General features: G+C 49.8%; 13 protein-coding genes across 13 annotated transcripts; 4 read left to right on the top strand and 9 right to left on the bottom strand.

The window, feature by feature from the left end:
- Positions 1-93: 93 nt before the first annotated feature.
- Positions 94-4,259, bottom strand: B9G98_03867 (hypothetical protein; the record flags this gene model as incomplete). The annotated part of the gene is made up of 3 exons (XM_024810424.1): positions 94-936; positions 978-4,184; positions 4,230-4,259. The coding sequence occupies 3 exons, from the start codon at positions 4,257-4,259 to the stop codon at positions 94-96; spliced, it is 4,080 nt and encodes a 1,359-aa protein (XP_024666192.1).
- A 382-nt stretch (positions 4,260-4,641) lies between these two features.
- B9G98_03866 (hypothetical protein) lies at positions 4,642-9,039 on the bottom strand (the record flags this gene model as incomplete). The annotated part of the gene is made up of 1 exon (XM_024810423.1): positions 4,642-9,039. The coding sequence occupies one exon, from the start codon at positions 9,037-9,039 to the stop codon at positions 4,642-4,644; it is 4,398 nt and encodes a 1,465-aa protein (XP_024666191.1).
- A 775-nt stretch (positions 9,040-9,814) lies between these two features.
- On the bottom strand, positions 9,815-10,504 carry B9G98_03865 (hypothetical protein; the record flags this gene model as incomplete). The annotated part of the gene is made up of 1 exon (XM_024810422.1): positions 9,815-10,504. One exon carries the CDS (start codon positions 10,502-10,504, stop codon positions 9,815-9,817), a length of 690 nt encoding a protein of 229 aa, XP_024666190.1.
- A 1,489-nt stretch (positions 10,505-11,993) lies between these two features.
- On the top strand, positions 11,994-12,773 carry B9G98_03864 (SWM histone demethylase complex subunit phf1; the record flags this gene model as incomplete). The annotated part of the gene is made up of 1 exon (XM_024810421.1): positions 11,994-12,773. One exon carries the CDS (start codon positions 11,994-11,996, stop codon positions 12,771-12,773), a length of 780 nt encoding a protein of 259 aa, XP_024666189.1.
- A 69-nt stretch (positions 12,774-12,842) lies between these two features.
- B9G98_03863 (hypothetical protein) lies at positions 12,843-14,822 on the bottom strand (the record flags this gene model as incomplete). Its single annotated transcript, XM_024810420.1, has 1 exon — positions 12,843-14,822. The coding sequence occupies one exon, from the start codon at positions 14,820-14,822 to the stop codon at positions 12,843-12,845; it is 1,980 nt and encodes a 659-aa protein (XP_024666188.1).
- Positions 14,823-15,922: 1,100 nt separating this feature from the next.
- B9G98_03862 (hypothetical protein) lies at positions 15,923-17,692 on the top strand (the record flags this gene model as incomplete). The annotated part of the gene is made up of 1 exon (XM_024810419.1): positions 15,923-17,692. One exon carries the CDS (start codon positions 15,923-15,925, stop codon positions 17,690-17,692), a length of 1,770 nt encoding a protein of 589 aa, XP_024666187.1.
- Positions 17,693-17,927: 235 nt separating this feature from the next.
- B9G98_03861 (Antisense-enhancing sequence 1) lies at positions 17,928-18,782 on the bottom strand (the record flags this gene model as incomplete). Its single annotated transcript, XM_024810418.1, has 1 exon — positions 17,928-18,782. The coding sequence occupies one exon, from the start codon at positions 18,780-18,782 to the stop codon at positions 17,928-17,930; it is 855 nt and encodes a 284-aa protein (XP_024666186.1).
- A 398-nt stretch (positions 18,783-19,180) lies between these two features.
- On the bottom strand, positions 19,181-20,035 carry B9G98_03860 (putative isomerase YHI9; the record flags this gene model as incomplete). The annotated part of the gene is made up of 1 exon (XM_024810417.1): positions 19,181-20,035. The coding sequence occupies one exon, from the start codon at positions 20,033-20,035 to the stop codon at positions 19,181-19,183; it is 855 nt and encodes a 284-aa protein (XP_024666185.1).
- Positions 20,036-20,440: 405 nt separating this feature from the next.
- B9G98_03859 (S-formylglutathione hydrolase) lies at positions 20,441-21,295 on the top strand (the record flags this gene model as incomplete). Its single annotated transcript, XM_024810416.1, has 1 exon — positions 20,441-21,295. The coding sequence occupies one exon, from the start codon at positions 20,441-20,443 to the stop codon at positions 21,293-21,295; it is 855 nt and encodes a 284-aa protein (XP_024666184.1).
- Positions 21,296-21,375: 80 nt separating this feature from the next.
- B9G98_03858 (RING finger protein PSH1) lies at positions 21,376-22,230 on the top strand (the record flags this gene model as incomplete). The annotated part of the gene is made up of 1 exon (XM_024810415.1): positions 21,376-22,230. One exon carries the CDS (start codon positions 21,376-21,378, stop codon positions 22,228-22,230), a length of 855 nt encoding a protein of 284 aa, XP_024666183.1.
- Positions 22,231-22,248: 18 nt separating this feature from the next.
- B9G98_03857 (Fumarylacetoacetate hydrolase domain-containing protein 2) lies at positions 22,249-23,178 on the bottom strand (the record flags this gene model as incomplete). The annotated part of the gene is made up of 1 exon (XM_024810414.1): positions 22,249-23,178. The coding sequence occupies one exon, from the start codon at positions 23,176-23,178 to the stop codon at positions 22,249-22,251; it is 930 nt and encodes a 309-aa protein (XP_024666182.1).
- Positions 23,179-23,538: 360 nt separating this feature from the next.
- On the bottom strand, positions 23,539-24,882 carry B9G98_03856 (SCF-associated factor 1; the record flags this gene model as incomplete). Its single annotated transcript, XM_024810413.1, has 1 exon — positions 23,539-24,882. One exon carries the CDS (start codon positions 24,880-24,882, stop codon positions 23,539-23,541), a length of 1,344 nt encoding a protein of 447 aa, XP_024666181.1.
- A 218-nt stretch (positions 24,883-25,100) lies between these two features.
- Positions 25,101-26,468, bottom strand: B9G98_03855 (SCF-associated factor 1; the record flags this gene model as incomplete). Its single annotated transcript, XM_024810412.1, has 1 exon — positions 25,101-26,468. One exon carries the CDS (start codon positions 26,466-26,468, stop codon positions 25,101-25,103), a length of 1,368 nt encoding a protein of 455 aa, XP_024666180.1.
- Between the last annotated feature and the right edge of the window lie 30 nt (positions 26,469-26,498).

Below are 26,498 nucleotides of genomic sequence, written 5' to 3'. Positions count from 1 at the left end.
CTTTTAATCTTGTACTAGAAATGAATTGATTTTCAAATGATTATTGAATTATTCTATAGCCGAAGTACCAAAGGTCATTGTCGTTGATCACAGTTAAGCGAGCATGAGAAGAACCACAATGCATCCAAAGAAGCTAATGTTAGGTTGATAAGTAGTTCCAGCATTAGCAAGAGGTACAGAGGTTTGTGCAGGTATAGAGCTTACAGCCGGCCCCACTGGAATAGGCATAGAGTCTCCTCCACCACTCCCAGAGTCGCCAGAACCGGGACCGGATTCATCGGGAATACCGTTGCCAGCCCCATTAGGTGATCCCATACCACCTTCATTATTGCCTGAGCCCATATTTCCGTTTCCACTTTCACCTCCAGAGTTTCCGTTGTACGCGGGTCCGTTATCCCCTGGTGCAGGGTTTGATCCTGTCCCAGAGTCTGATCCTGCTCCATTGCTGTTTCCATTTCCGGTATTGCCACTTCCGGAACCGCCACTATTGCCAGTGCCAGCATCGCTTCCAGATCCACCACCGCTCGAACCAGTGTCACCGGAGCCAGGGCCACCTGTATTATCACCTGCACCAGTATCGCTTCCAGATCCACCGCTCGAACCAGTGTCACCGGAGCCAGGGCCACCTGTATTATCACCTGCACCAGTATCGCTTCCAGATCCACCGCTCGAACCAGTGTCACCGGAGCCAGGGCCACCTGTATTATCACCTGCACCAGTATCACTTCCATTGTTGCCTGGGCTGTTGGAGCCTGGGTTCTCATTAGAACCATTGCTACCTCCACTGCCTCCTGGGTTGGAGTCAGTACCAGTTTGCGAAGGGCCAATATTGAAGCCAGACGAGCTGGGTGGTGTTGAAACTGGACTTAATGTACCAGATCTTGTTATCCAATATGTCTGTGTTGTGGTACTGGTCATTTGGTCACTTCCCAGCGGCTGTGAGTCGGTATCCGTAGGGGAGTTTGAGTTGGGCCTACCGGGGCTGGAGTTTCTGGTCCCGTGATGGTCTCAGTTCCAGTTATTGTGATTGTTGTAGGGCCAGGTGTGATAGTTACAGACATGGTAGTGAGGCCTGTGTGGGTCAGATAGCAAGTCTCGGTCTCGCAAGTGACTGTAGACGTTGATGTGTAAGTAAAAGTATCAGGAGGGGGACATACTGTTGTAGTGTGTGTGCTCGTTATTGTAGTCGTGGGGTATACTGTACTTTCGTATACCGTGGTCAGGGTAGCTGTACTTGAGCATATGCCAGTAGAGCAGGTGTAAGGAACCTCAGTAGTCAAAGTCTCTGTTCTAGTGGATAGTTTCGGTGACTCTGTGACGACAGAAAGGAGAGTGGATACAATTGTGGTCGGTTGTAGCTCCGTCACATCGTGGGTCAAAACAGATGTAGATAGCAGTGTAACTGTGCAAGAACTATCCGTGCACGGAGCAACAGAAGTCACAGTAGCTGTCGAAACAGAGACACTAGGCTCTGGAGTGGTTGTGATATACTGAGTTGTTGGTACCTCTTGCGTCAATGTGGTTGGAACAAAAAGCGTTTGAGTGAGCACAGTTGTAACTTTGGAGGTGAATGTTTCAACAGCCGTCGATTGGGGTACTGTTAGTACAGTTTGTTCTGTAACCACTGACGTTTCGGTTATAGTGGACCCTGGAATTGTTATCGTCGAGAGATAGGTTACCGGAGGCATCGTAAGGACGGTCTGTGACGCGGAGCAAACTGTTGTAGTGAGAACCTCAGAATCAGTATATGTCACCGTTGTGGTCACTGGTGGAATTGTTGAAAATTCTGTTGTGAATTCAGTCGTGTCCATTGTATACGTTTGAGTCAGAGTGGTGGGTTGTGGTGTGAACACGGTGGTCGTCTCAGAGACAACAACCGTAACATCAGTTTCAGTTGTCACAGGAGGCAAAGTTACCACAGTGGTGAATGTTGACTCCTCAACCCTTGTTGACACAACCGTAGACGGTGGTTGAGTTATGATGGTGGTTATCGTACCTGGTGTCTGAGTGACGGTGACGATGGAGGTGCACGAGGGCACAACAATCTCTGTTGTCAGTGTCGTGGGAGGTAATGTCACTTCCGTAGTCACTGTTGTAGGTGGTGAAGTAAATTCCGAAACTGTCGTCACTTGTTCAGTCTGAGTCACAGTCATTACAGTAGTTTCCGTCACATCAAGCTCAGATGTGATAGTCACTGGCTGGGTTGTAACAACTGTTTCAGTCGTAAGCACATTACTAGTCAGCGTGATAGTCTCAGAATCCGTGACGTATTCTGTTGTTTCAAATGTACTAATTGTCGTCACTGGCGGCATTTGTGTAGTGACTGTCACAGTCTGAGTGCCAGGTGTCAGAGTAGTCACATCTGTACATACCGGTTGAGTTTCAGTAACAGTAGTGACTAATTCAGTAACAGATGTCTCAGTAGTGATAATTTCAGGGGGCATGGTCAATATCTCAGTAGTGTACAGTGTTGATACAGTTTCTTGCACTTCGGTGTTTGTCAAGGTAGTGAAGACTGTTGTCTCATAACTTGATACAATCGTGGAAGTAACATCATCAGTGACAGTAATTGTCTGTGTTTGAGGTGTCAATGTTGTCAAGTAGGTAAGGGTGGTTGTTGGCTGAGTTTCAACTACAGTCGACACCGTAGTTTCAGTGATCACCTGTTCAGTCGTGTAGGTGCTCGGAGGCACAGTCAGAGTTTCCCATTGAGTTACAATTTCCGATGTCACACTAGTTTGATCGGTTGGTGTTAATGTAAGAGTGGTTTCGTAGCTTGAAGTGACGGTAACTTCGGACTGTATAGTCTGGGTTAACGTCACCGTTCCAGCTGGCAAGGTTGTCTCATATGTTACGGTAGATGCAGGCTGGTTCTCACATAATGTACTCAAAGATGTCTCAGTGACTATAATCTCTGTTGTAAAAGTACTAGGAGGCAATGTTGAAACCACAGTCGAGGTTACAGTGCTCACCACCTCAGAAGTAACTGGAGGCTGTGTAACCTCAATACTCGTCATATATGTTGACATTTCAGTTACAGTTGATTCTGTGGTAACATATACTGTTTGGGTTCCTGGAGTCAAGGTAGTAAGCTCGGTGTATGTGGTGCCAGGAAGAGTCAGAGTTGTGACGTCAGTCGTCCCGGGTTGTGTGATAGTTTGGGTCTGTGTCGTCTCAGACTCGATAGTTGAAGTGACTGTTTGAGTGCTTGGTCCAATAGTATACACTGAAGTAAATACTGTGGTACTCTCGACAGTTGTTACCTGGGTAACAGTTTCCGCTGGTTGGGTTATCACATCTGTCTCAGTTACAGGAGGCATTGTGGTAACAACCGTGGTAACTTGTGGTGGTAGAGTCACGGTTGAAGGTACAACCAAAGTCGTTTGTGATAAGACAGTTAAGGTTGAAACAGGCGGGGTTGATACCACCGTGCTAATAACAGTCGTTGGGGGCAAAGTCGAAATCATGGTGAGGGTACTTGCCTCTTGTGTCAACGTTACTGTTCCAGGAGGTTGTGTGTATGTAGAAACAGTAGATTCCGTCAGTTCTGTCGTCACTGTTATTGTCTGCGGTGGTAACGTTACCACAGATGTGGTTCCAGGAACTACGCTAGTAATAATGGTCGTTCCAGGCGTCATTGTAACAGTTGAGGCTTCCAAAAATGTTGTTATCAAACTAGTATGATCATAAGTAACCGTTTCAACTGAAGTCACTGTTTCAGCTGGTGGTACCGAAGTGGCAGTGTCCGGTGTCGACGTATCGGGCATCGAAGTATCAGGCATCGAGGTATCAGGCATTGAGGTGTCAGGCATTGAGGTATCCGGAACACTGTCAGTTGGAGTTTCCGTGTCTGGTGTATCTGTCTGAGGCATAGAAGGAGTTGGCGTAGGAGCCGGGCATGGGTTGCAACCGGTGATTTTCGGCCAGAAAAAAAATTGTACAGCACTCTCAAATTGATCACTGTCATCAAACATAGTAGCATTGGTGAAATCAAGGGAAACGCTCTTAGAAATTGACCCAGAGTAACACGACATGCAGTCGTTCACATCCTTAACGTTATACTGAGCGAGCTGGCAGTGGTTGCAGCCACCCATCATTTCACAGATGTGAAAATTGGTGATCTGCGATTCGCAGCTATTCCAACATTCATTGTCTAGTTCCGTTTCTCCAATATTAGAAACGATCTGACAGTTACCCTGCTTAATATGAGCGTGTACTCCTGTTAGCACTAAGGCACCAACGAGAAGTTGATTCAGCATACAGCTCTCCAAAAGTCCGGTCTCAGTTTTTATAGTCTTCCAATACGTAATGGCTTCTAATTGTCCAATAAATGAAAATTTTAAGTCTAACTATCGTTGAGGTGCAAATTTAACTTTCAGTACACGGAAAAGTCGTGCGAGCTGCTGACAACGTTGGAACTTCGCGATGCGACCTCGGAACTGTTACAATAAGGACCGAGCAGTGCTCTCAGTTTACTATTTTTATAAGAACTGTTAATCTTTTAATCTTGAAGCAACTTTATACCGAACACATAGTAACCCTAAATGTTTCTAGAATGGAGGTGGGTGCTGAATAACAAAAGGCTAAATATTGGTTTGTAGTACTAATTTATGGCTAACGATTGATTCAGTTAGATTGCGTCTATAGAAGGAGTGCCACCAAAAGAAGTTTCTTCAGCACACTTATGTGTGATCCCGGATTCGCTGGTGCTACTGGAACACTGGAACATTCTGTGCCCGTGCACAAAGCAGGAGGCGGAACGACCACGGGGGGGCAATCGCTACCTATACATTGTAATGATGTAGAAGGCGCAATGGAACATTCACTTCCAATGCACTGAGCAGGCGGTGTGACACCATTAGGTGTGCACATTGTGCCTGTGCATTGCAAAGTAGCAGATGTGGTTTGTTCGGGGCTGGGAGCAGACGTTTGAGGTGAAGCTGGAGTAACGGTGAAGTATCCCGACAATGAACCTGAGATGTGGGTTTCGACCAATGTACCAGTAGTAGCTGATAATGAGCATGTGCTAGCAACACACACGGATACTATGTGTGTCGTCACTTGAGTCTTTGTGATATATGTGATATCGTGAGATGGGACAGCGGTCGTATGAGTCGACAGAGTTGAGACGCCAGTTTCGATTGATGTGGCAAGCTTCGTTGCAGTTGTAGTCCTCTCGGCACATGAGTCCGAACATTCTGTTGTAGTTAATGTCTCGATACTGGTGAGGTATCTAACTGTAGTCCTCATTGTGGTTTGGACAGAATGTAGTGTGACAAGTGGAGCCGTTGAGCAAGGGACCTCAGTGGTAACAGTGAGAACGTTTGTAACTGTATGAGGCGAGCAGATATCATTTGAGCAAGTAGTTGTTGTGAGGCAACTCGTCGATAGATAGGTTTCAGTCGTCATACTAGGCGATGGGGTCGGTGTTGTTGAGCAAGGCACCTCAGTGGTAACAGTGAGAACATTTGTGACTGTATGAGGTGAGCAGACATTATTTGAGCAAGTAGTTGTTGTGAGGCAACTTGTCGATAGATAGGTCTCGGTCGTCATACTTGGCAGTGGGGTTGGTGCTGTTGAGCAGGGAACCTCAGTAGTAACAGTGAGAACGTTTGTGACTGTATGAGGCGAACAGACATTATTTGAGCAAGTAGTTGTTGTGAGGCAACTAGTCGATAGATAGGTCTCGGTCGTCATACTAGGTGATGGGGCTGGTGTTGTTGAACATGGGACCTCAGTGGTAACAGTGATAATCCTCGGGACTGTATGAGTCGCGCAGACATCATTTGAGCAGGAAGTTGTAGTGATGTAACTTGTTGACACATATGTTTCAGTCGTCATAGTAGGTGATGGGGTTGGTGTTGTTGAACAAGGGACCACAGTAGTAACAGTGACAATCCTCGGGACAGTATGAGTAGCGCAGACATCATTCGAGCAAGAAGTTGTAGTGATATAACTTGTTGACAGATATGTTTCAGTCGTCATAGTAGGTGATGGTGCAGGCGCTGTCGAGGTTTCGCTAATAACAGTCAAAACTCTTGGAACTGTGTGAGGCGAGCAAGTGCCATTCGAACAAGTAGTTGTAGTCATTTGAGCGGTCGAGATATACGTTTTTGTCGTCATAACAGCTGTTGGTGTTGGCCCAGGAGATGGTACAGTGAGAGTCTGTGTACCTGTTCGACATATATCCCTGGTACAGGAAGTCACTGTTTGGGTGGTGGTGAGAACTCCAGGAGGAGTCACGATGCTAGGCGACTCCGTACAAGGTGGAGGCGAGGGATAGACACAAGACTCTACAACCGTCACAGTTACAGTTCCATGGGTGGACGTTCGAATAGTCGGTACTACTGTTAAAGTCTCAGTAGACGAGGTAGGCGTGTAAACAGTTACTGTTGGCTTCGAAGAGCATGTATTTTTAGCGCAACTCGTGATTGTTTGTGTGATAGTACATTCCCCTGTAGCTACAGTCGTACTGGTCGTTTGAACAAATGTCACGTCAGGAGGCAAGACAATAGGAGGAGGGGTGATAATAGGGTTCAGAGGACAGGGTTCAATAATAGTGGTTGTTGTCGAGGACTCGACATTGGTTCTGCAAGTTTCAATTATCGTAATTGTTGTGGGAGAGGGGCCAGGTGGAACGAAAACTGTGGCAGTTGGCCTCTGAGTGCATGTTCCTAAGCAGCACTCAGTAACTGTTTGGGTGACCGTACTAACGTCAGAAACAGTAATGACCGTCAGTGGATTGAGAGGTGCAGCAAAAGGAGGTGTCAGGGGTCCTTGTGGCGCTGCCAAAGTGCTTTGTGTTGCTGTTGAAGTAGCTTCGGTCGAGTTTGAGAAAGTGGTCGCTCCCGAAGAACTAGAGGTGTTTATTATCGTGTGAGAATTTTTTGTTGACACCTGAGGTTGGACGATTGAAGAATTTGACGTGCTCAAGACAAGTTTTGAGATACTAGCAAAACTGTGGCGTCCAACGCTTGTTTGATTTCTTGAAGTAGGCAGACTCTTGATACTCCCACTACTCTGAACGCTTCCCTCTGCACTGATAGTCTTGATTGTTTCACCTGTAGTGTGGTTTGATGAAGAAATCTTAGTAGACCCATGACTTGTAGTTGCATTAGTCTGTGGTGTAATCAGACTTTCGGATGTATTCAAATGAACAGGAGTCGTAGGCAAACTAGTCTCAGTGAAACCAGAGTGTGTAGTGGTGTTAGCTCCAACTAAAGGCTCCATAACCTGCGATGTCTCAGATGTGGAGCTTACTGAAGTTTCAGTTGATGAATTTGTGCTATGCAGGAATACTAAGCTTGAAGATGATGTTTCCATCGAAAAAGCAGAGATAGCATTTGTTCCTGTAGGCACTGTTGAGTTACGAGACTCTTGGAGTGTTTCACGGTAGGGCAGTGATGAAGTCAGTTCAGAACTAGGTTTCATTCCAGTGCTCAGTGCAGAGAGTGTTAGAGAAGAGGCCGGCAGAGGCCAGAGAGTTGTGAGGGGTGTTGCTACTGTCTGTGACTCGTTCTTAGAACTCGAAGGTCCCTGGGACAGTCCAGAGGTAACTGAGCTGAGAGGAGGTGTAGAGCCTGAGGCTTGAGTCATTCCTGACTGCACAGAACTGGTGCTCAGCGGCAAGTCAGTGCTTGAAACCTGAGTTTTCACCGATTCTTCAGAAAAATTGGAGCTGGTAGAGGAAATGGTAGCTGACATGGTAGCTGACAATCGAGTTACTTCTGACCACGCTGAGCCAAAGCTAGTCAAGAATGATCTAGCAGAGACATGAGACTCCATGGAAGAATCAAGGGTGCTTGAACCGGAAACGGATGAGACAGATGAGACAGGTGAGATGGGTGGGAGTTGACTCAACATCGACGATGCGAGGACACTAGAGCTGAGCATAGACGTAGGGGCTGGAAACTCACTCAGTATCGAAGACTCGAGACCACTAGAGTTAAAAGTAGATGTAGACATCGAAATTTGACTTGTCTCAGATTTTTTTGAAGTACGAGAGCTGGATGATCCCGACAGGTCGAGAATACTTGAACTGCCAAGAGGTCCGGCGGGTGAACTTGGGAACACTGTCGACAGCACGAGAGCACTTGAACTGCCAAGAGATGTAGTGGATGCGCTTTGGCTAGCTGTTGACTGCTCGAGAACACCTGAACTGCTAAGAGATCCGATAGATGCGCTCTGGCTCATTGTCGATTGATCGGGAACACTTGAACTGCCAAGAGATCCGGTAGATGCACTTTGGCTCACTGTTGACTGCTCGAGACCAGTTGAGCTGGTGACAGATCCGGTAGATGCGCTTTGGCTTACTGTCGACTGCTCGAGACCAGTTGAGCTGGTGACAGATCCAATAGACGCGCTTTGACTCACAGTCGACTGCTTGGGTTCGGTTGACCTAGTGAAAGATCCTGTAGATGCACTTTGGCTTACTGTGGACTGCTCGAGACCAGTTGAACTGGTAACAGATCCGGTAGATGTACTTTGGCTTACTGCCGAAAGCTCGAGAACAGTTGAGCTGGTGACAGATCCGCTAGATGCACTTTCGCTCACTGTCGACTGCTTGAGACCAGTTGAACTGGTGATAGATCCGGTAGATGCGCTTTGGCTTACTGTGGACTGCTCGAGAGCGCTTGACCCTGGAAGAGACGGAATAGGTGAGAGTTGACTCGGAGCAGACTCCTCGGGGAAAGTTGTACTGAGAAAAGATGCAATAGATGAAGAACCAGTCGATCCTGGCGGCTCAATCATACTTGAGCCAAGCGAGGATATGGTGGCAGAGGTTTGACTTACCAAGGGCAAGTCCAGGGCACTGGAGGTCAGAGTATATTTAGAAGATGATGACTGCGCTGTCGACGGCGGCTTTAGATCACTAGAGCTTTCAACAGACGTAGTGGTAGGGGCCTGAACAGAGGTAGTTCGCTCTAGCAGACTGGAGCTCGGAACAGGTACAACAGCAGAGCTGGCAGGTGCGACCAGGGACGATGCATTCAGCCAAGCTGGACGATCGATACCAGTGATCTGCACCAATGAATTCATGATTTCAATTGAGATACTATGAGGGAATCAAGGAGACATATTTATACATGAGGACCACTACGATCCCTAGCCAGCCCCTGAGTGGTGCCGGTGGTTCCGCACGCTGCACGCGCATTAGGAAATATAATGCAACTGATTATGAGCAGAGTCGGAGTGGGTGTCTGTTTTTAGTTTTATAATTCATCTTGAGTCGTGATTTCTTGTATATTTCGGTGCTACCTCGAGAACTGTGACCTGCACATGTGTAGCACTTAGGTGGGTTTCGAGTTTAAAGTATAGTTGGTGTCGTAGTGGTTCTGTGGTCCCAATGTACTCTGTAGGCAAAGAATATTCCCCAGCTGCAGTGATTATTCGTGGCTAGCTAGGGGTGAAGTTAGTTTGTGGTGCATTACTGCTGCTAACGGGGCCGTTGATAAACTTAACTATTTGCGACAGGTTAGAACCTTATATTTGCAAAAATTCAAACCGTGGGTCCAGCTATAACAAGAATAACTCCTTAAGCACATGGTTTTAAGGTGGTGCAAACTGCATGGACCGCTGCATGTTTCAAATATTTAATTTAATACCAGCCATGAAGTGAATCAAGGGATAGGGGTCCCATTGGCTGGTCGGGGTACCGTAGGTATCGATACAAGCTATATCCCTATATTCATTAATATTAAGACTTTCAAAAAAGCAGTGTTTATACGAATACGAGCCGAGCAAAATCACATCCCGAGGATTGGGAGTCCAACAGACTCGGTATGCGATAAAATCAGACGTTAATCGTCTCTACTTAAAGGAGGAAAGCGCCAATAGCAGCGGCAAGGAAAGAACCACCGACGGCAACGGAGTTAGCGCCGTTAGCAAGCAAAACACCAGTGCTGGGGTTGCTCACAGTAGCAACGGCAGGAGCGCTGGTGCCAACAACAGTGATGGTCTCACCCTGCCAGACGGTGACAAGGGTGGTTCCCTCAGCGGGGGAGGTGATGCAAGACTCAGTCTCAACGGGGGAAGCAACAGGAGCAGAGGTGGTAGCAGGCTTCTCCTCGCACTCGGTGCAGACCTCAGTGGCAGCAACAGTCTCAGAGCACTCGGTGGTGACAATGGTGGTGACCTCAGTGGTAGCAGGAGCGTTGGTGGCAGCAGCGGTGCTGTTGACGTAGGCGGGGGCGCTAGACTTGTGGGCAGGGCAGTCAGTGACCTCAGGGCCGCAAGAGATGATGGTCTCGATGTCGGTAGAGGTAACGACGGCGGGGCCAGCGGTAGACTTGTGGGCGGGGCAGTCGGTGACCTCAGGGCCGCAAGAGATGATGGTCTCGACGTCGGTAGAGGTGACGACGGCGGGGCCAGCTGTAGGCTTGTGGGCGGGGCAGTCAGTGACCTCAGGACCGCAAGAGGTGATGGTCTCGAGGTCAGTGGAGGTGACGGCAACAGCGCGAACGGTGGCCAGGAGGGCGGCAGCAGCAACGATCTTGAAAGCCATTATGGGTATAGAAAAGAATGTAAGGAAACGAGTGAACTTTACGAGGAAATCCTAGTGACGCAGTAGGATCTTCACGTCTTTTATACTGCTAGAATCCTGCCTGCAAGCATATCTAGCGGGCACACCCCTGCATGTCTCCTGTTTTTTTCTACATACCTGAGAAAAATGCCAGACCGTTGAGGGTCTCTCGCTTATCGTTGAGTTAGTGTCTAATATACTTCTCAGTACTTTAGCAGTTTATTTGAGCTTCTTCCAGACTTTGTTCGGGTTTGTTCGCCGCCTTTCACGTCGACTTTTACCAAATTCCTGAACTCCTGGTTAGGGTAGCCCATGCACCGTGCCGGCAAGGGTTTGGTCAATCCCAGCGTGAGTAGTGATTCTGGTCCGAGTGAGGGATAAGAAGTAGTTTAAATTGTGCGATCCTCGAAAAGTATAGTCTAATGTGTATATAGTTTAATTTACAGCGTATTTGGTGCTACCAGACATCTTCCTGTCAAAGAATGTGCGCTGTGCATTCCATGCGATGCTTATGCACCTGTGCTTGGTCCGAATTTAGATCATTGCTTTGTTGAACGAACGGCTTTGGCGGTAGTATGCACTTAAGCGATTGATCTGAATCGGAACAGCTTAGCTCCTGTCGCTGGTTTGCTCTGGCGCGCCTTGGACAGTGGTTTGGTACCTTGACGCGCGTGCTTTTGTTGATAGTCATGTACATTCCAACTGGATAACCCCGTGTTTTATCCCAATTCGGAACTGCTGTCGTAAGCGCGTTGCGTAAGGGGGTGCATCGCCCGTTTGTTTGGGTGAAGTATCGGGTCATTTTGAACCCTTTGATTTATTGTAGCATATTATATTTAGTATTTATCGTTTATGCCAGTTATTCAACCCTTCTTTGTGGTTTCTTTCAGTTTTCAAATTTCACTGGAGAAGGTTACAGACTTGTGTCGGCTAAGTAACTGTCGTAAGGTACTGAGGAGACGAGAGAGAGATCGTACTTGAGCTACAGGTAACTGCGACAAGCAAATGAAACAGATCGACGAGGTATACTCACTATAACAAAATGAAACATATATAAACAGGTTTCTGGATAAAGGGTACTAAAATGAGGCATTAGTTGTGCTCCGTGTCACATCTGCAGCGCTATGCGGGCATGCATGGAAGAAAGCTGTTGAAATCTGATAGTGTATACTGCGCCATAAGGATAATGAGCCCATGGCGACGGATTGTTACGACTAAAGAATGTTGATCAGCGGTATGGTAGATCATGATCGCAGTTTACGAGCAGTGAAGATCCAACCGATGGCCCAGTAGCACCGGCCGAAAAATCAGAGAGCAGACACCGCGCAGCCTTGAATATAATTATATACCGCAGCCAAACACATAAAAGTTTAGCAAGCAAATCTGAAGGAGATTTCAGCCAACAATTTTTTTTGGGATCCACCCAGTAAACCCGCACATATACCCCGCTTCAGGCCCACCCGAGCTGCTTATGTATCCTGTGAATGGCGAAGGCAGCGGGTACGTTTGCAAGAAATGCAAACGGGGCAACAGTAGCGACAAAAATGAGATCGTATTCTGCGATAGCTGCAATACACCATACCACCAGCTTTGCCACAACCCTCCGATCGACCAGATCGTAGTCGCCGTGCGGGAGGCGAGGTGGTTTTGCAACCAGTGCGAGGCGAAACAAAAAATCATCCCGCTCGAGACAGGCCAGACGGGCGAGAACCTAGAGCCCGAAGTGAGGATGGCGTATCTTGCATCTTTGTCGAAATCGCAGCTCATCCAGCTCATCCGCTATGCGGAGACACAGTACCCCACACTACCTATTTATTCACCTCGCACCCAAGAACTTTATGAAGAAATGAAACGCAAGATGGACGAGAAAGCTGCTGTGCTTCCGGAGAGGAGGAACTTTGAAGATACGCTTGTTGCAGTTATTGCTGAGAACGGCGCAGGCGGGATCGAGCTGCCTATGATCTGGCGAAAACTCGAAGAGCGATCATCGCACGGGAAGATTCCTTCGTCCATGAAGCATTCTGCATCAAGAGCCCTGCAGAGACTTTTGCGGAAAGGACGAGTCACGAAAAAGGCCGACCTTTATTTCATGAACTCAGAATATCAACCGTCGTCAGACATCGCTCTCACACAACTACTAAAGGCGACAGACAAGGTGATGTTTTCGTACATGCCACTGCGTATGGTGATCGATAAGGATGAGCTGGCCATTGAGGAAAACGACGCATTCAGCCACAAAATCTATGTATAAATTATAGTCATATACGCATTATTATTACCACTGTTCTCTCACTTTTTTTTACACGTCCTCAGTCACCGGCTATAGGTTGAGTCGAGTTTTAAAGTCACGGAGCGCGGCTGCCGAGACTGCATGGAGGTCATCTGGACTTTGGCTAACAGCCTCAAAACGGTCAGCCAGACCATCTACGAGAGCCAGTGCTTGCGACAAAGAGGCCTGCTGTGCGCTAAGGAGCTGGGACTCTCTGGCCAGAGAGCACAGCTGGAGAGCCAGTGTGCAACACAACAGGCCGAGCTGTTGCAGTTGGTCTCCGAGACAGGCGAACATGTCTACCGACACCCTTTCCAGCAGCAGAGAAGGAACTGAGGCAAGATGGTCAATTTGCTCGAAAAGGTCTGCCAAGGGAGCAGACTGGAAGGCCAAAACCACCGTGTTTACCCCAGATGGCGTAGCATGGCTTCCAGATTTGGCTTCTCGAAGTAACTGGTGTAAACGCACCATGAACCGGATGTAAGTGTGGACACCGCTAGCGAACTGAATCGTTTGTTCTTCAGTTGTTAGGAACGACCACTCCTCTTCCCACTGAAGAAGCTCGTCTTCCACTGCATCGTTGGATATGTGTGAGTTGAAGAATCTATAGGCCGCAAACTGTGCGGAAATCTCAGCCAAGATGCAAGCGTCGAACTGGTTCGACTGTGGGATTTTGAGAATTTCCTGGGAGGCGCGAATGGAGTCAGCGCTCAATATACAACGACGTCCTGTGGAATTGCATGTGTATAAATGCGCGATCGCCAGGTGATTCCAAAGTCGGTGCATTTGGAGCGAAGACTCGTCGGTGATGCTCATAAGGTTTGTGAGGTGCTGGATGCCCCAGCTTGAAACAAACCAAGGGTCATATAAACAGTACGGCGAGCACAAAGACTCGCTGAAATTGGCCAGAATTACCATAGCCTGGAGGAACTCGACATTCTGGCGGAGGTGCATCCGGGCACGCATTGTTTCCAAGTGTAGATGCTTCAAAAGAGGCTCGTACACTTTGGCCCGGAGGGCTTTTCTGTCAAACCGCAATGCGACAGTACAGCAGACCGTCAACAGCAGCGACGACTCTGCACAAAGGTACTCTACCAGATCCTCCGCGGGCATCTCCGCGGGTAGGTTGATCCAATGGTTAAAATTGTCTCGGAAGTGGGTGAGCAAATCAATTGCTTGTTCCCGGGTCAAGATATTTTCGGTGATAACGTTTGTTCTGTGCGGATCCCGCCTATCGCGACCACCTCTGTGCACTGGTGTGATCAGCTCGCGGTAAACCTGGACCAGGTAGCTTGGTTTCAAAACCTGGCTTAAGAAATTTGCTGGGGAAGCCTGGAAAAACAAGCCGGTATTCACGTTTCCAAACATATTGTACTGTGATGCCATGGCACCTGTCGCATACCACGGCTGCCTATACGGCTCGTTATAATAATCGAATCCTTGTTGATTTACAAAGTTAGCTTCGAGAAGAGCGGGTGGCGCTGGTGCCACGACAGGGTCTTTCCATAGGGGAACTGGATAATGTGGAGCTTGGACCGCCGGGTTGACTCTATAGTTGAGAGGCGGCAAAGAAAACCCGTTGTGGTTTCGCTGGAGGCTCTGAGTTAGGGTAAGACTGCCATCGGAAGACATAGACTGTACAGAACCGGGGCCAATAGGAGATACGGGGGCCTGAGGTTGAGCGGGCGCGTTCAAAGCAGACTGGGGCTGTGGTGGTGGCTGCAGCGATGGTCTTCCGTCGGGCAGAGAGAGCAGAACCAGATCGTTTACACCCTGGCTCCTCATTATCTGCATCATGTGCTCCATTTGATTCTGGAGTTGATCGAGGCGTGTCTTGTACTGGGCATTTCGCTCTGGTTTGGTCACTCCTGGATGCGAAGGAGCGAGCGGGGCAGCCGGCTTGGTGAGCAGAGAGCACTCCAGGCCCATTTGGGCGCATTTCTCACAGGTTTTTTGACCAGCCGGTATATGGCACTTTGTTTTGTTGTTGCGACAAAATACACAGGCGCGTGCGATGCGTCCGCGGCCCATTGTGTGGATTCAACAGAAGGTCGATGAAAAAGGGAGCTGGATGTGGACGTAAGATCCGCAGATTAGTTGAGAATCTGGGGCCAGGGGGAGTAACAACCAACCGATTCGAATCGAGATCGCTTTATCGCAGAAGCCCTCTGTAGCGTGGTCGAAATTGCTTCAAGACGTGAATTCCTGATTGCTGAAAGAAGATCAGCGTCCCGCAGGTCCGGTGCTGTTTTGTGGACTGTCAGCAGGCAGGCGGCTGCGGACATTGCTTCAACTCCGGCTCGTTACTTTTAGTCATGCATAGGACATCGTCAGACAACGGGCATAATATGTGTTAAGTTGGCTGCTTCTGGGCGGTTTAAGAGAAGGATATGGTATCCACAGTGTCGGAAAAGAGCAGATTAAAAAGCGAACGGGGTATGTGAATTACCGGGTCGATGGGTACCCAAATGATGGATATTCTCCGCTGGTCCTGCATTGTGCATGCAGTCGGTGGCGGCCAGCATGCGTTTGTTCTAAACGTGGCGGATGTGGCTCGATTCTTGGCAAGCAGAGCCACAGAGATCGTATGCCCAGCATCAGTCGTCGGAAAAATTTATATGGCCAGTTCTGGCGACGAAATAGTCGCGCATCGCCTGCGCTATGCAGCCCCACCCGTTGGTCGTTTCCCCTGACAAATTCGATCGGATAACCTGATCATCAAGGCCGACCACCGTGACAATCTATCAGAGCCGAGATTCGCCGATGCCCCAAGGGCTGCTTTTGCAATCAGAGTGGTTTGCCCAAGCTCTGATTTCCTGCTAAACGCCAATGAGCTGCCCAATCTGCCCAAGCTGCCCAAGCTGCCCAAGCTGCACTGAGCGTCACTTATCCCAATACCCCTTGAACAAGGTCCCCTGCCCCCTATCTCCCATAACCCCCCGACAACCACACAATACCCTTTGTGTCGCTTTTTCAGCACTCGATTCGGCTTTGAGATCATGTATTCTGCGGGCGGCCAGGCTCGTCTGGCCGGACCTATCTGCAGAAGATTTTATTTCAGACGCGCAACAAACATTGGCGCCACAGATGGCAGTCTTTTAAATTGTAAACCAAGAGTGCCCCAGTCGCCGATGATGCAAAATGGCCCGGTTTTGCTGCATCGACACAAATCACGCATCCCGTCCCTAGAGAACCTGGGCTTTTTGATGCAAACAGAGGCTCCACTGAGCAAAATCAAAGACCCACATGTGATGCAACCCGAGCTCAAAGTCCCCAAGCTTGAAAATCCAGAAGCGCTGGCCGCTTTGCAGATGGCTGTGCAGAACCATGATTTCGCCGGTGCAGAGTTTATATTCGACCAGTCGGCGAGTTTGCACGATAACCCAGAAGCCCTTGAGCTTGTTCTGAAAAACTACTGCAACATGAACGACTTCACCACCGCCAAAGCAGTTCTGTTGCAGGTTCAGAAAAAGATGAGCCGGCAAGGATTTATTAAATTCATGATAGCCTGCTTCCGGCACTCGGAAAACTCTGATGATTTACAAGAGACGTTCGAGGCTGCTATCAAACAGTACCCTGCTGATGAGTCTATTGTATCTGCGGCGTTATTTGGATTCAAAGTGCTGAGAGATCGACCTCGGATTGAAGCTCTGCAAAAGTACATCAAGTCGAAAGGGCTTTTGCGGAAGCTACCACTGCTACAGGTCCAAGTTTACGACAGTTATCTTAATGGTAATTTTGATGCTGCGCTTGAGCTTGGTCGGACTATTGCCGCTAGAATATCCTCTGAGCCACCGTCCCTACTGAGACTAGATATGCCCTACCGCTGGGCAATCCGCTATTTTGCGCAGGACGGTAACGTCGAGGCAATCGAGAAAATACAAAAGCATGTCGCTGAGCTTTCCATTCCTACAACTATATCGTTTAGCAATATTGTGCTCACCATCCTGCCTCCACTATACCCGAATGTTCCCCTCGTGAGCTGGCTTGATCGATGCGTGGAATGGGGCTGGAAAATTGACCGATCGTCTTTCAGTAAATTGACACAGCTCCTGTATAGGTGGTACCCATCCCAGCACGAACGAATTGCTAAACTGCGTTCGTCTCTTGGTAAAACTATTCCTCAGTCGAGCGGATCTAAAGAGGTCAGTCGCAGCTCTGAGCTCTCAGCCATACAAAAGTTCATCAACTTGGGAGATCCTTCAAAATGTCTTTATATTCTCGATTCCATGCGACGACGAGGCATGATCCCCCCCTACTATTACCATGTTTTAATTTTTGAAGCCCTGGCGAAGCGGGGCCTCACCACAGACATTGAGCAGCTTGTGGCCAAAATGAAAGCGCTCGAGTACCCCAGACACTGTGCGGGCACAGACCTGGCGATGCTCGAGCTTCAGTTGCGCCAAGCTGCCAAAGGGAAAAACAGAACTCGTAGCGAAAAGTTGGCCGATGCTCAGCGGGGGCTAATCTGGGTAAATCAATACCTTGTTGAGTATCCCTTGATTCAGCACGACCTATCGCAGCTAACGAGAATCGCAACACTATTTATGCATTGCCGCCAACCAGATATTGCTGGCCAGGTTGTTGATTTCTTGAGATGGCAGTCAGAATCAGGCAAGTTCACCGCGCAAAATCACGACAGTCGCAGCCTGACTGTACTTTTAAAAGCCGAGCAGCAATGCAATCGGTCTCCAGTGGCCACTCTCGATACTCTATTATCTGATCGGCCTCGCATTTTTATTGATCTTAAGCTGAAGCGCCATCTTCGCGAATCTCTCACTTCTGAACAGTGGAAGCATTATTACAGCTTGATCAAATCACATAACGAATGGGTTGTGGAAAACATATGCCAAGAGGTAGAGCAGCTCGCCCAATTCGTTAAATCCGGAGCTTGTACATAGTATATAGGATCGCAAGACCTGTAGTGACACTAACGATTTATGGCATGCTATTCAGGCACTATCTGAACTGCGAAGCCATTCCATAGGCACGAATTAGCTGAAGTCTGTAGGATCGCAAGAGCTGTAGTGATACACGATTTACGGTAGGCTATTCAGGCACTATCTGAATTGAGAAGTCATTCCATAGGCCACAAACCAGCTGGAGTTTATACGTGCAGCCACCTAAAGGTCTAGCTCACAGGAAAATCTGGCCTGAGGTCGTGACCTTGGCCTCACCTCCAACCCAGATATTATCCTCGGCATATTCAACTGAAACCAGCCCATTGCGGCCCAAGCATGTTCCTTGCCGGGCAACATAACTTGAGCGCTCTCCGAAAGTCTCGAGATAGCGAGCTACAGCAGCATTACCGCTACCACAGACAGGATCCTCGATGACACCGCTTTGTTGCAAAAACACAGAACGGACCTCATATTTATGCCCTGCGGAAGAATCCTGACCTTCAGCTCCGTAAAAAGTGATTCCAGTCATTTTGGTCTCGTGGGCCAATTCCGTGAAAGCAGGACCGTTGATCTCTGTTGCACGAACCATCTCTGCACTATCGAGAGGCACAACGAGCCATTTGGGACCGACATCGACAATTGCACCGGTCAGAGACAGGTTAGGAGCGCCGAGCGCTCTGGAAAGCAGATCACCACCGTACACATCGATTTTAGCTTCAGGAGTAGAGAAAAGCAGTTTCTTGTCCTCAATTCTAATGCTAATTAGGCCCTTTCCGCACTCTTGGACAATGACGCCTTCTTTCTTGGGCTTGAGGCCGCTGAAAAGCAGCGCTCTAGCCGATCCCAACGTGGGATGGCCTGCGAAGGGCAACTCAAAGTCAGGCGTGAAGATGCGTAGCCTGTAGTCCGCTTCCGGACGAGTAGGCTTTAAAACAAACGTAGTCTCCGAGAGATTCTGCCAATGGGCACATTTCTGCATCTCCTCAGTGGTTAGGTCGTCGGCGTCGAAAACCACCGCTACAGGATTACCACTGAGCGGGGACTCACTTGCAAAGACGTCAATTTGGAAAAATTTGTGGACACGAGTCATTTGCTAAATGTGCTGCTGGTTTACGATGAGCCTATATATGCGTTTTAGATCTATCAATGACTCAAATCTATGACATCACTGCGGGTGCAGCTGACCCGCATAGAGTAAACGGGGAAGAAAGAGAAGCAATTGAACCAAGACTAATGAACCAAATAAGTAGGAACAAGTATAGAAGGAACAAAGGCAAGTTAAATTGCTAGGTCATAGGACTAAGTCACAATTGCCAGCGACACAAGGACCATTGCAATCGTTCAACAGGGGCGTTTGGTCAATATGTGGGTCACGGGCTTTTGCATAGCATATAGTACAATCATGTAGGGTTAAAAAGTAAGATACACTTAACTGATATAGTAGCTAAGCATGTGAAGGGAGACTACAGCGGTTTGGGTGATCCAACGTCAAAGTACAATCACACCTGAGGTAGTCACATTGGCCTCACCTCCAACCCAGATACAGTCCTCGGTGTAGTCGACTCTGACAAGACCATTGCGGCCTACGCATGTTCCCTGCCGGACAATATAGCTCGAGCGTTCTCCAAAAGCTTCGAGATAACGAGCCACAGCGGCATTACCGCTACCACAAACGGGATCTTCGACAACTCCGTTTCCCTCTAAACAAAAAGTGCGCACCTCGTACTTGTGCGTTGTTGAACGATCTTGAGCTTCAGCTCCGTAAAAAGTGATTCCTGTGATGTTGGTCTCGTGGGTCAGCTCAGTGAACGCAGAACCGTTGATCTCTGTTGCACGAACCATCTCTGCACTATCGAGAGGCACAACGAGCCATTTGGGACCGACATCGACAATTGCACCGGTCAGAGACAGGTTAGGAGCGCCGAGCGCTCTGGAAAGCAGGTCACCACCGTAAACATCGATTTCAGCTTCGGGAGAGGAGAAAAACAGTTTGTTGTCCTCAATATTAATATTAATTAGACCCTTTTTGCACTCTTGAACAAGGATGTGTTCTTTCTTAGGCTTGAGACCGTTAGAAAGTAGGGCTCTTGCCGACCCCAATGTGGGATGGCCTGCGAAGGGCAATTCAGATACTGGCGTGAAAATGCGTAGCTTATAGTCGGCGTCAGGATGAGTGGGCTTTAGAACAAACGTAGTCTCCGAGAGGTTTTGCCAGTGGGCACATTTCTGCATCTCCTCAGTGGTTAAATCGTCGGCATCGAAAATCACCGCTACAGGATTACCACTGAACAAGGGTTCGCTTGCAAAGACGTCAACTTGATAGAACTTGTGGGGTCGACTCATACTGCGATATGGCCGTATGTGTCAAGCGTGTGTGGGGTTTCGATGTCTGACTCAAAGTATGACACCGCAGCGAAGAACTGTGCAGCATGTTGACACGTTAAAACAGACTAGGACTCTGCTACATAGGAAATTGTGTATACAAAACAACTAAATAAAACCCAAAACACTACGCTTTGGCCTCTAACCTTTGAGCCGGTCACCAAGTGATATTTTTCCTTGAGTCGGCCACCAATTGATGTTTAGACCTTGAGTCGATCACTAAGTGATGTTAAACTTTGAGTGGATCACCAATTGGTGCTTCGCACACAACTGAGAGTAGGGTGCCAACAGAGCGCAGTGTTCCAGACCGCCCTCGTTAGATCCCCCTAGGATGATCTCGCAGGGTGCTTTGCTAATCTACCTACCATGAGCCTACAGATTGAAGCGACAATTGCGACCTTTGCCGGGAAGCTGCACAAGATTGTGCATGAATCCAGTGCGGTAGGGGGCCAAATGAAGTTCAATTTGTTTTTGCCTGCCCAGACGAGCACCCATAAGGTCCCGCTGCTGTACTACCTTGCCGGACTCACCTGTACCGGTGACAATGGTGCAGAAAAGGGAGGCTTGCTCTGTCCAGCTGCCCAGCATGGAATTGCCATTGTTTTCCCCGATACCTCGCCCCGGGGCGCCCAGATCGCCGGAGAGGACGATAGCTGGGACTTTGGAACGGGTGCCGGGTTCTACCTGAACGCAACCAAGGCGCCCTGGTCGACAAACTACCGGATGGAGGACTATGTTGTGAACGAGCTGCCCAAATTACTTGAGCAGCAGTTTGGCAAGGAGATTGACATGTCCAGACAGTCGCTGTTCGGCCACTCCATGGGTGGGCACGGTGCGCTGTCTTTGTTCTTGCGTTACCCCAACAAATACAAGTCGGTTTCTGCGTTTGCGCCTATTTCAAACCCTTCCGAGTGTCCCTGGGGAGAAAAGGCCTTTTCCGGGTACCTTGCGAGCAAAGAGGAGTGGGCGGAGCACGACGCAACGGAGCTGATCAAAAAGTACGATGGGCCCACTCCCGAGATCCTGATCGACGTCGGGCGGGGCGACCAATTCTATCAGCAGAAGCAGCTGCTGCCCGAGAACTTTTCAGACGCCAGTCTGGCGAGCAAATATGCGAACAAGGTGAACCTCCGGATCCACGATGCGTACGACCACTCTTACTATTTCGTCGCTACGTTCGCAGTTGACCACATTGAACACCACGCCAAGTATCTAAACTAAACATCGTTTTCAAACCCTAAAGCACGTTATCTATAGCGACATGGCGATGGGACTGAAATAAAAGTAATCAACGTCCCATCATGGAAAACCTCGCTCGTGTGGCGGGGGTTGAGAACCGAGCGTTGGAGGCGTACCTGAAGGCGGTGAGCGGGTCACTGACATGCCATGTATGCCACGATATCATGTGCGAGCCGTACATGCTGCAATGCGGACACGCGTTTTGCGGGGTTTGCCTGGAGCACTGGTTCCGCACCGTCAAGTCGAAATCGAGCGCCCTTTCGTGTCCGGTGTGCCGTACAAGCGCGTCCACGAAGCCTGTGCTCAGTCTAGCGCTAAGAGACATTTACAACGCGATGATCCAGCTGCTGCGATCGCACGATGCCGCTGCCGCCGCTGAGGTCGAGAAGGAGGCCCTGACGCGGGTGTGCGGCCAGCCTGATCCGTTTGGAAGTGTGCGGTTTACACGCTCAATTATTGATCCCATTGACGGTGTTGAACGCTGTGCTCACTGCCAATGGGAAATGGAAGACGGGATATGCCCGAATTGTGCGAGCGACGACGATTTCACAGATGCCAGCATGATATCCTCAGACGACCAAGACATCGACATGGATGTTGAAGACGAGAACGAGTATGAGGCCGATTTCATCGACGATGTCTATCACGGCCCGTATTCTTCGGGCAGGGGCGAGGCAGAGTACGTCGGGGCAGACGAGTCTGAGGAATCGGGCAGTGAGAGCTCAGAAGAGTCGGATATGAGTGACGAGGACGAGCTGGACCGGCTAGAGCGGCGGGCCGAGCAACAGCGGAGACCGACTGTGCACAGGGTAGTTGCAATTGACGACGACGACGACGACATAGAGATTCTGGGATCGAGAAACGTGCAAAGACCAGAGCTCGTGCGCCGTGTTATTGAAATATCCGACAGCGAATAGCTTTATTTACATATTTAATCAAAACTTACTTAGAAGTTTGCGGCTGCGGCTGGTCTTCTTTGAAAACGGCGGCAAAGTGACCGGCTCAGGCGGCGGAGCGTCCTGGAAGTGCACGCGGTTGCGAATCGTGCCAATACCCTCAATTGAGCATTCGACCACGTCCTTGTTTGCCAGCCATCTGGGCGGTTTGAAGCCCATGCCGACGCCGGCAGGAGTGCCGAAGAAAATCAGATCGCCAGGCATCAGAGTGCAACCCTGGCTGAGCCAGGAGATAGTTTTCGCGACCCCGAAAATCATGTTACTTGTGCTGTCTGATTGACGGAGCTCGCCATTGACAGATGACGAGATCTTCAGGTTCACGGGGTCAAGCAGGTTTGCCGCGACAATCGCAGGCCCAATCGGAGCCCAGCCGTCGAACATTTTGCCGACGTTCCATTGGCTGCCACCCCGCTTGATCTGCCATTCGCGCTGCGACACATCATTGCCGACCGTGTACCCCGCGACGTATTCCAGGGCCTGACTTTCGGTGACATAACGACACTGCCGGCCAATCACCGCCACGAGCTCGGCTTCGTAGTCAATGGTTCCCTCAATCTGAGCCATTGGCGGCACAGGAATGTGGTCTCGGGGACCCCCCACTGCCGTGGGAGGCTTGTAGAACAACACAGGGTACTCTGGCTCTTTCATCCCGGCCTCATGGGCGTGCGTGCGGTAGTTCAGCCCAAGACAGCGAATTGTGCGCACCTGGTCAAGCGTCATGGGCGCCAGCAGTTCGTGAACGACTCGGATTTTGCCCAGAGTGTAGGAGCCAAACGGGTTGCCTATAATGACCCGAGCATGGCGCGCATTATTCACGTTCGTTTCCTCGCCCACAAGTAGCGCATCTCCAGTGTACACCTTTCCGTTGTTGGAGATGAACCTTATCAGCCGCGACCACTTCTGCGACATTTTCCCGCAGGACGATAAGTTAGTCACTTTTTATCCAATCCCCACGACCACTTGTCCTGCATCACGTGATCGCAAGAATCATCCCACGCCTACTACCTCTTTAGTCATTGCCCAATAAAAACATCCCATCAAACCATGCACAACCGCACTCTCGAGTACCAGAAGATCTATCAGTCGCGCAAGTCTGTCCCTCTCTGGATGCGCTCCCCTCGTTCCAAGGCCATTGTCTACCCCTTCTATGCCCTCTTCGCCTTCTCCTCGGTCCTGGTCCCCGCTTACTATCTGGGCGGTGCCATCATGGGCAAGAAGTACGATTAAACTTCTCGTTAATGCCTCCGGCTACGTAGAAATTATTTAGGTTCAATCCTGACCTCCACATTTCCTGTTCCCTACTGCCGCAGAGTGCCAGCCTCCTGCTGCGATCCGGTACATGGGTGGAGCGTGCACCCGGGTTGGTTTGGCCAGCGTGCTGTCGCTGGCGAACCAGCGGATCGGTCTCGTCTCGCCGCCGGCAGCGCCTATCTGGGCGGGTGTACCCATTCCAAATGCACCGCAGCTGTGGGGTTCTGTGCCCCACGCGTAAATTGATCCGTTCGTAGTTAGTGCTAAGCAGTGGTGGTCGCCTACGGCGACTTGCACGACGTCATCGAGATCCAGAAGCTCGACTCGCGTAAACCGCCCGTCCTCCCATTGCGTTTGCACAATGTGCCCGTTTGCGGTTACGGCTACCAGCCGGTTCAGTAGTGTATAGACCTTGGTAATGCCCTCGCCGTTGACGGCAGCGTGAATATCCGCATTATACTCGGGAGCAGGTAGAGTCACTGCTTCGAAATCAAGTTTTGTGGTGAACAATTTACCATTTTGCGTCGTGATTGCTATAAACGACGCCCCGACCGCCACATCCACGACTCGCCAGTCGCCCGCTCCTTTCTCTCCTCCTCCGGTGTGTGGAACCACAAGATAATTCACCTTGAACGTTTCGGTCGCAACCTCCGGTACTTTCCATACCGCCACACCTACCTCGTCCGTGATCACTGCTGCTGCAGACCAGCCTGCAACCATTTTTTGGACCTGGAGACCGCCAAGATCAAGTAAAACACCATCGGACTCTCGTGTATGGAGCCACATATAAATATTATCAGTAGAATCACGTCCTAACAGAAACGTTCTACCACACGACATTGCCGTGAATTTGGCATTGGATGCCTTCAGCCGCATTGGTGGGCTGACTCCTCGCAACTGGCCGTGAAAGTCGCCTGCCACCTGGATTTCTCCGTGGGTCGACAGAATCGCCGTAAAGTAGCCACCACAGCCTATATTGCGCACCACAACATCTGAAAACGCCTGAACTGGCCAGGGACGATTCACCCCACGTCTCCCACGATGATCTCGATCTACATCAGACAAGGCCACTCCAATACGCCCAGCCTCTGCACTACCCCACGCATAAACACGAGAACTGCAGCGATCGTTGCAGCGCTCTTCCCAGCCTTCTTGCCGAATCGGAGGCATGGCCTCTGGTGGCGGGAACATCGCATTGTAGATAGCATGCCAAACGGCTGGATCCTTAGCCAGTGTATCTAGCTCTTTACAGGTTTGCCGTAGTGAATTGACGTCTTTGGCGTCCAATTGAGGCAAGATGTGCATCACAAAAATGTCGCGGCCCAGTCCAAGCAGCGACGGAGGCATTCGATCAGTCGTCATGAGGTAAGCCGAACAGATCCTAGCCAAGCGGGCTTTTCGTTCAAGATCATTGTCTACCCCTTCTATGTCCTCGGTCCTGGTCCCCCGCTTACTATCTATGCGGTGCCATCATGGGCAAGAAGTACGATTAAACTTCTCGTTAACGTCTCAGGCTACGTAGAAATTATTTAGGTTCAATCCTGACGTCCACACACCCACTACGTAGAAATTATTTAGGTTCAATCCTGACGTTCACACTCCCTCTTCCCTACTGCCACAGAGTGGTAGGCTCCTGCTGCGATCCGGTACATGGGTGGAGCGTGCACCCGGGTTGGTTTGGCCAACCTGGTGCCCACACGAAACATCTCGGATGTTCTCTCGCCGCCTGCAGCGCTTATCTGGGCGGTATCCATTCCAAACGAACCGCAGTCTTTGTCATCTGTGCCCCACGCGTAAATTGACCCGTTCGTAGTTAGTGCTAAGCAGTGGACGTGGCCCAAGGCGACTTGCACGACGTCGTCGAGATCCAGCAGCTCGACCTCCGTCAACTGCATACCATATTGCGCCTGCACAACATGCCCATTTGCGGTTACGGCCACCAGCCGGCCGAATAGTATATAGACCTTGGTAATGCGCTCGCCGTTGACGGCAGCGTGGATATCGGCACAGTACTCGGGAGCAGACACAATCTCTCTTACATAATCGTATTCCGTGGTGAACAGTTCACCGTTTTGCGTTATCATTGCTATACGCGAAGCCCCGACCGCCATGTCCACGACTCGCCCGATTCCCCAGTCGCCCGCTCCTTTCCCTCCTCCTCCGGTGTGTGGAACCACAAGATAATTCACCTCGCACGTTCCGGTCGCCCTGATTCTTCCGCTCCACCAAGCTCGCGGTGGATCCCATATCGCGACACCTCCTTCGTCCGTGATCACTGCTAATAAACTGGAGTCTGCAACCATTCTTTGGACCTTGAGACCGCCAAAATCAAGGAAAACACCATCGGGCTCTTGTTTTTTGTGCCACATGTAAATATTATCGGCAGAATCACGTCCTAACAGATATGACTTACAACAGGACATTGCCGTGAATTTGGCATTGGATGCCTTCAGCCGCATTGGTGGGCTGACTCCTCGCAGATGGACGTCAAAGTCGCCTACCAGCAGGATTTCTCCGTCGGTCGATAGAACCGCCGTAAAGTACTCACCACAGCCTATATCGCGCACCACAACATCTGAAAACGCCTGAACTGGCCAGGGACGATTCACCCCACGTCTACAACGATGATCTTGATCTACATCAGACAAGGCCGCTCCAATACGCCCATAACTTGCCTTACCCCACGCGTAAATACGAGAACTGCAGCGATCGTTCCAGCGCTCTTCCCAGCCTACTTGCGGAATCGGGGGCATGGCCTCTGGTGGCGGGAACATCGCATTGTAGATAGCATTGTAGATAGCATGCCTAACAGCTGGATCCTTAGCCAGCTCTCTACAGGTTTGCATTAGTGAACTGATGTCTTTGGCGTCCATTTGAGGCAAGATGTGCATCACCAAAATGTCGCGGCCCAGTCCAAGCAGCGACGGAGGCATTCGATCAGTCGTCATGAGGTAAGCCGAACAGACCCTAGCCAAGCG

Source organism: Wickerhamiella sorbophila (assembly GCF_002251995.1).
Source record: "Wickerhamiella sorbophila strain DS02 chromosome Unknown contig2, whole genome shotgun sequence".
Taxonomy (NCBI): Eukaryota; Fungi; Ascomycota; class Dipodascomycetes; order Dipodascales; family Trichomonascaceae; genus Wickerhamiella; species Wickerhamiella sorbophila.
Note: the sequence above shows the minus strand (reverse complement) of the source record. Positions and strands in the feature narration are given on the sequence as shown.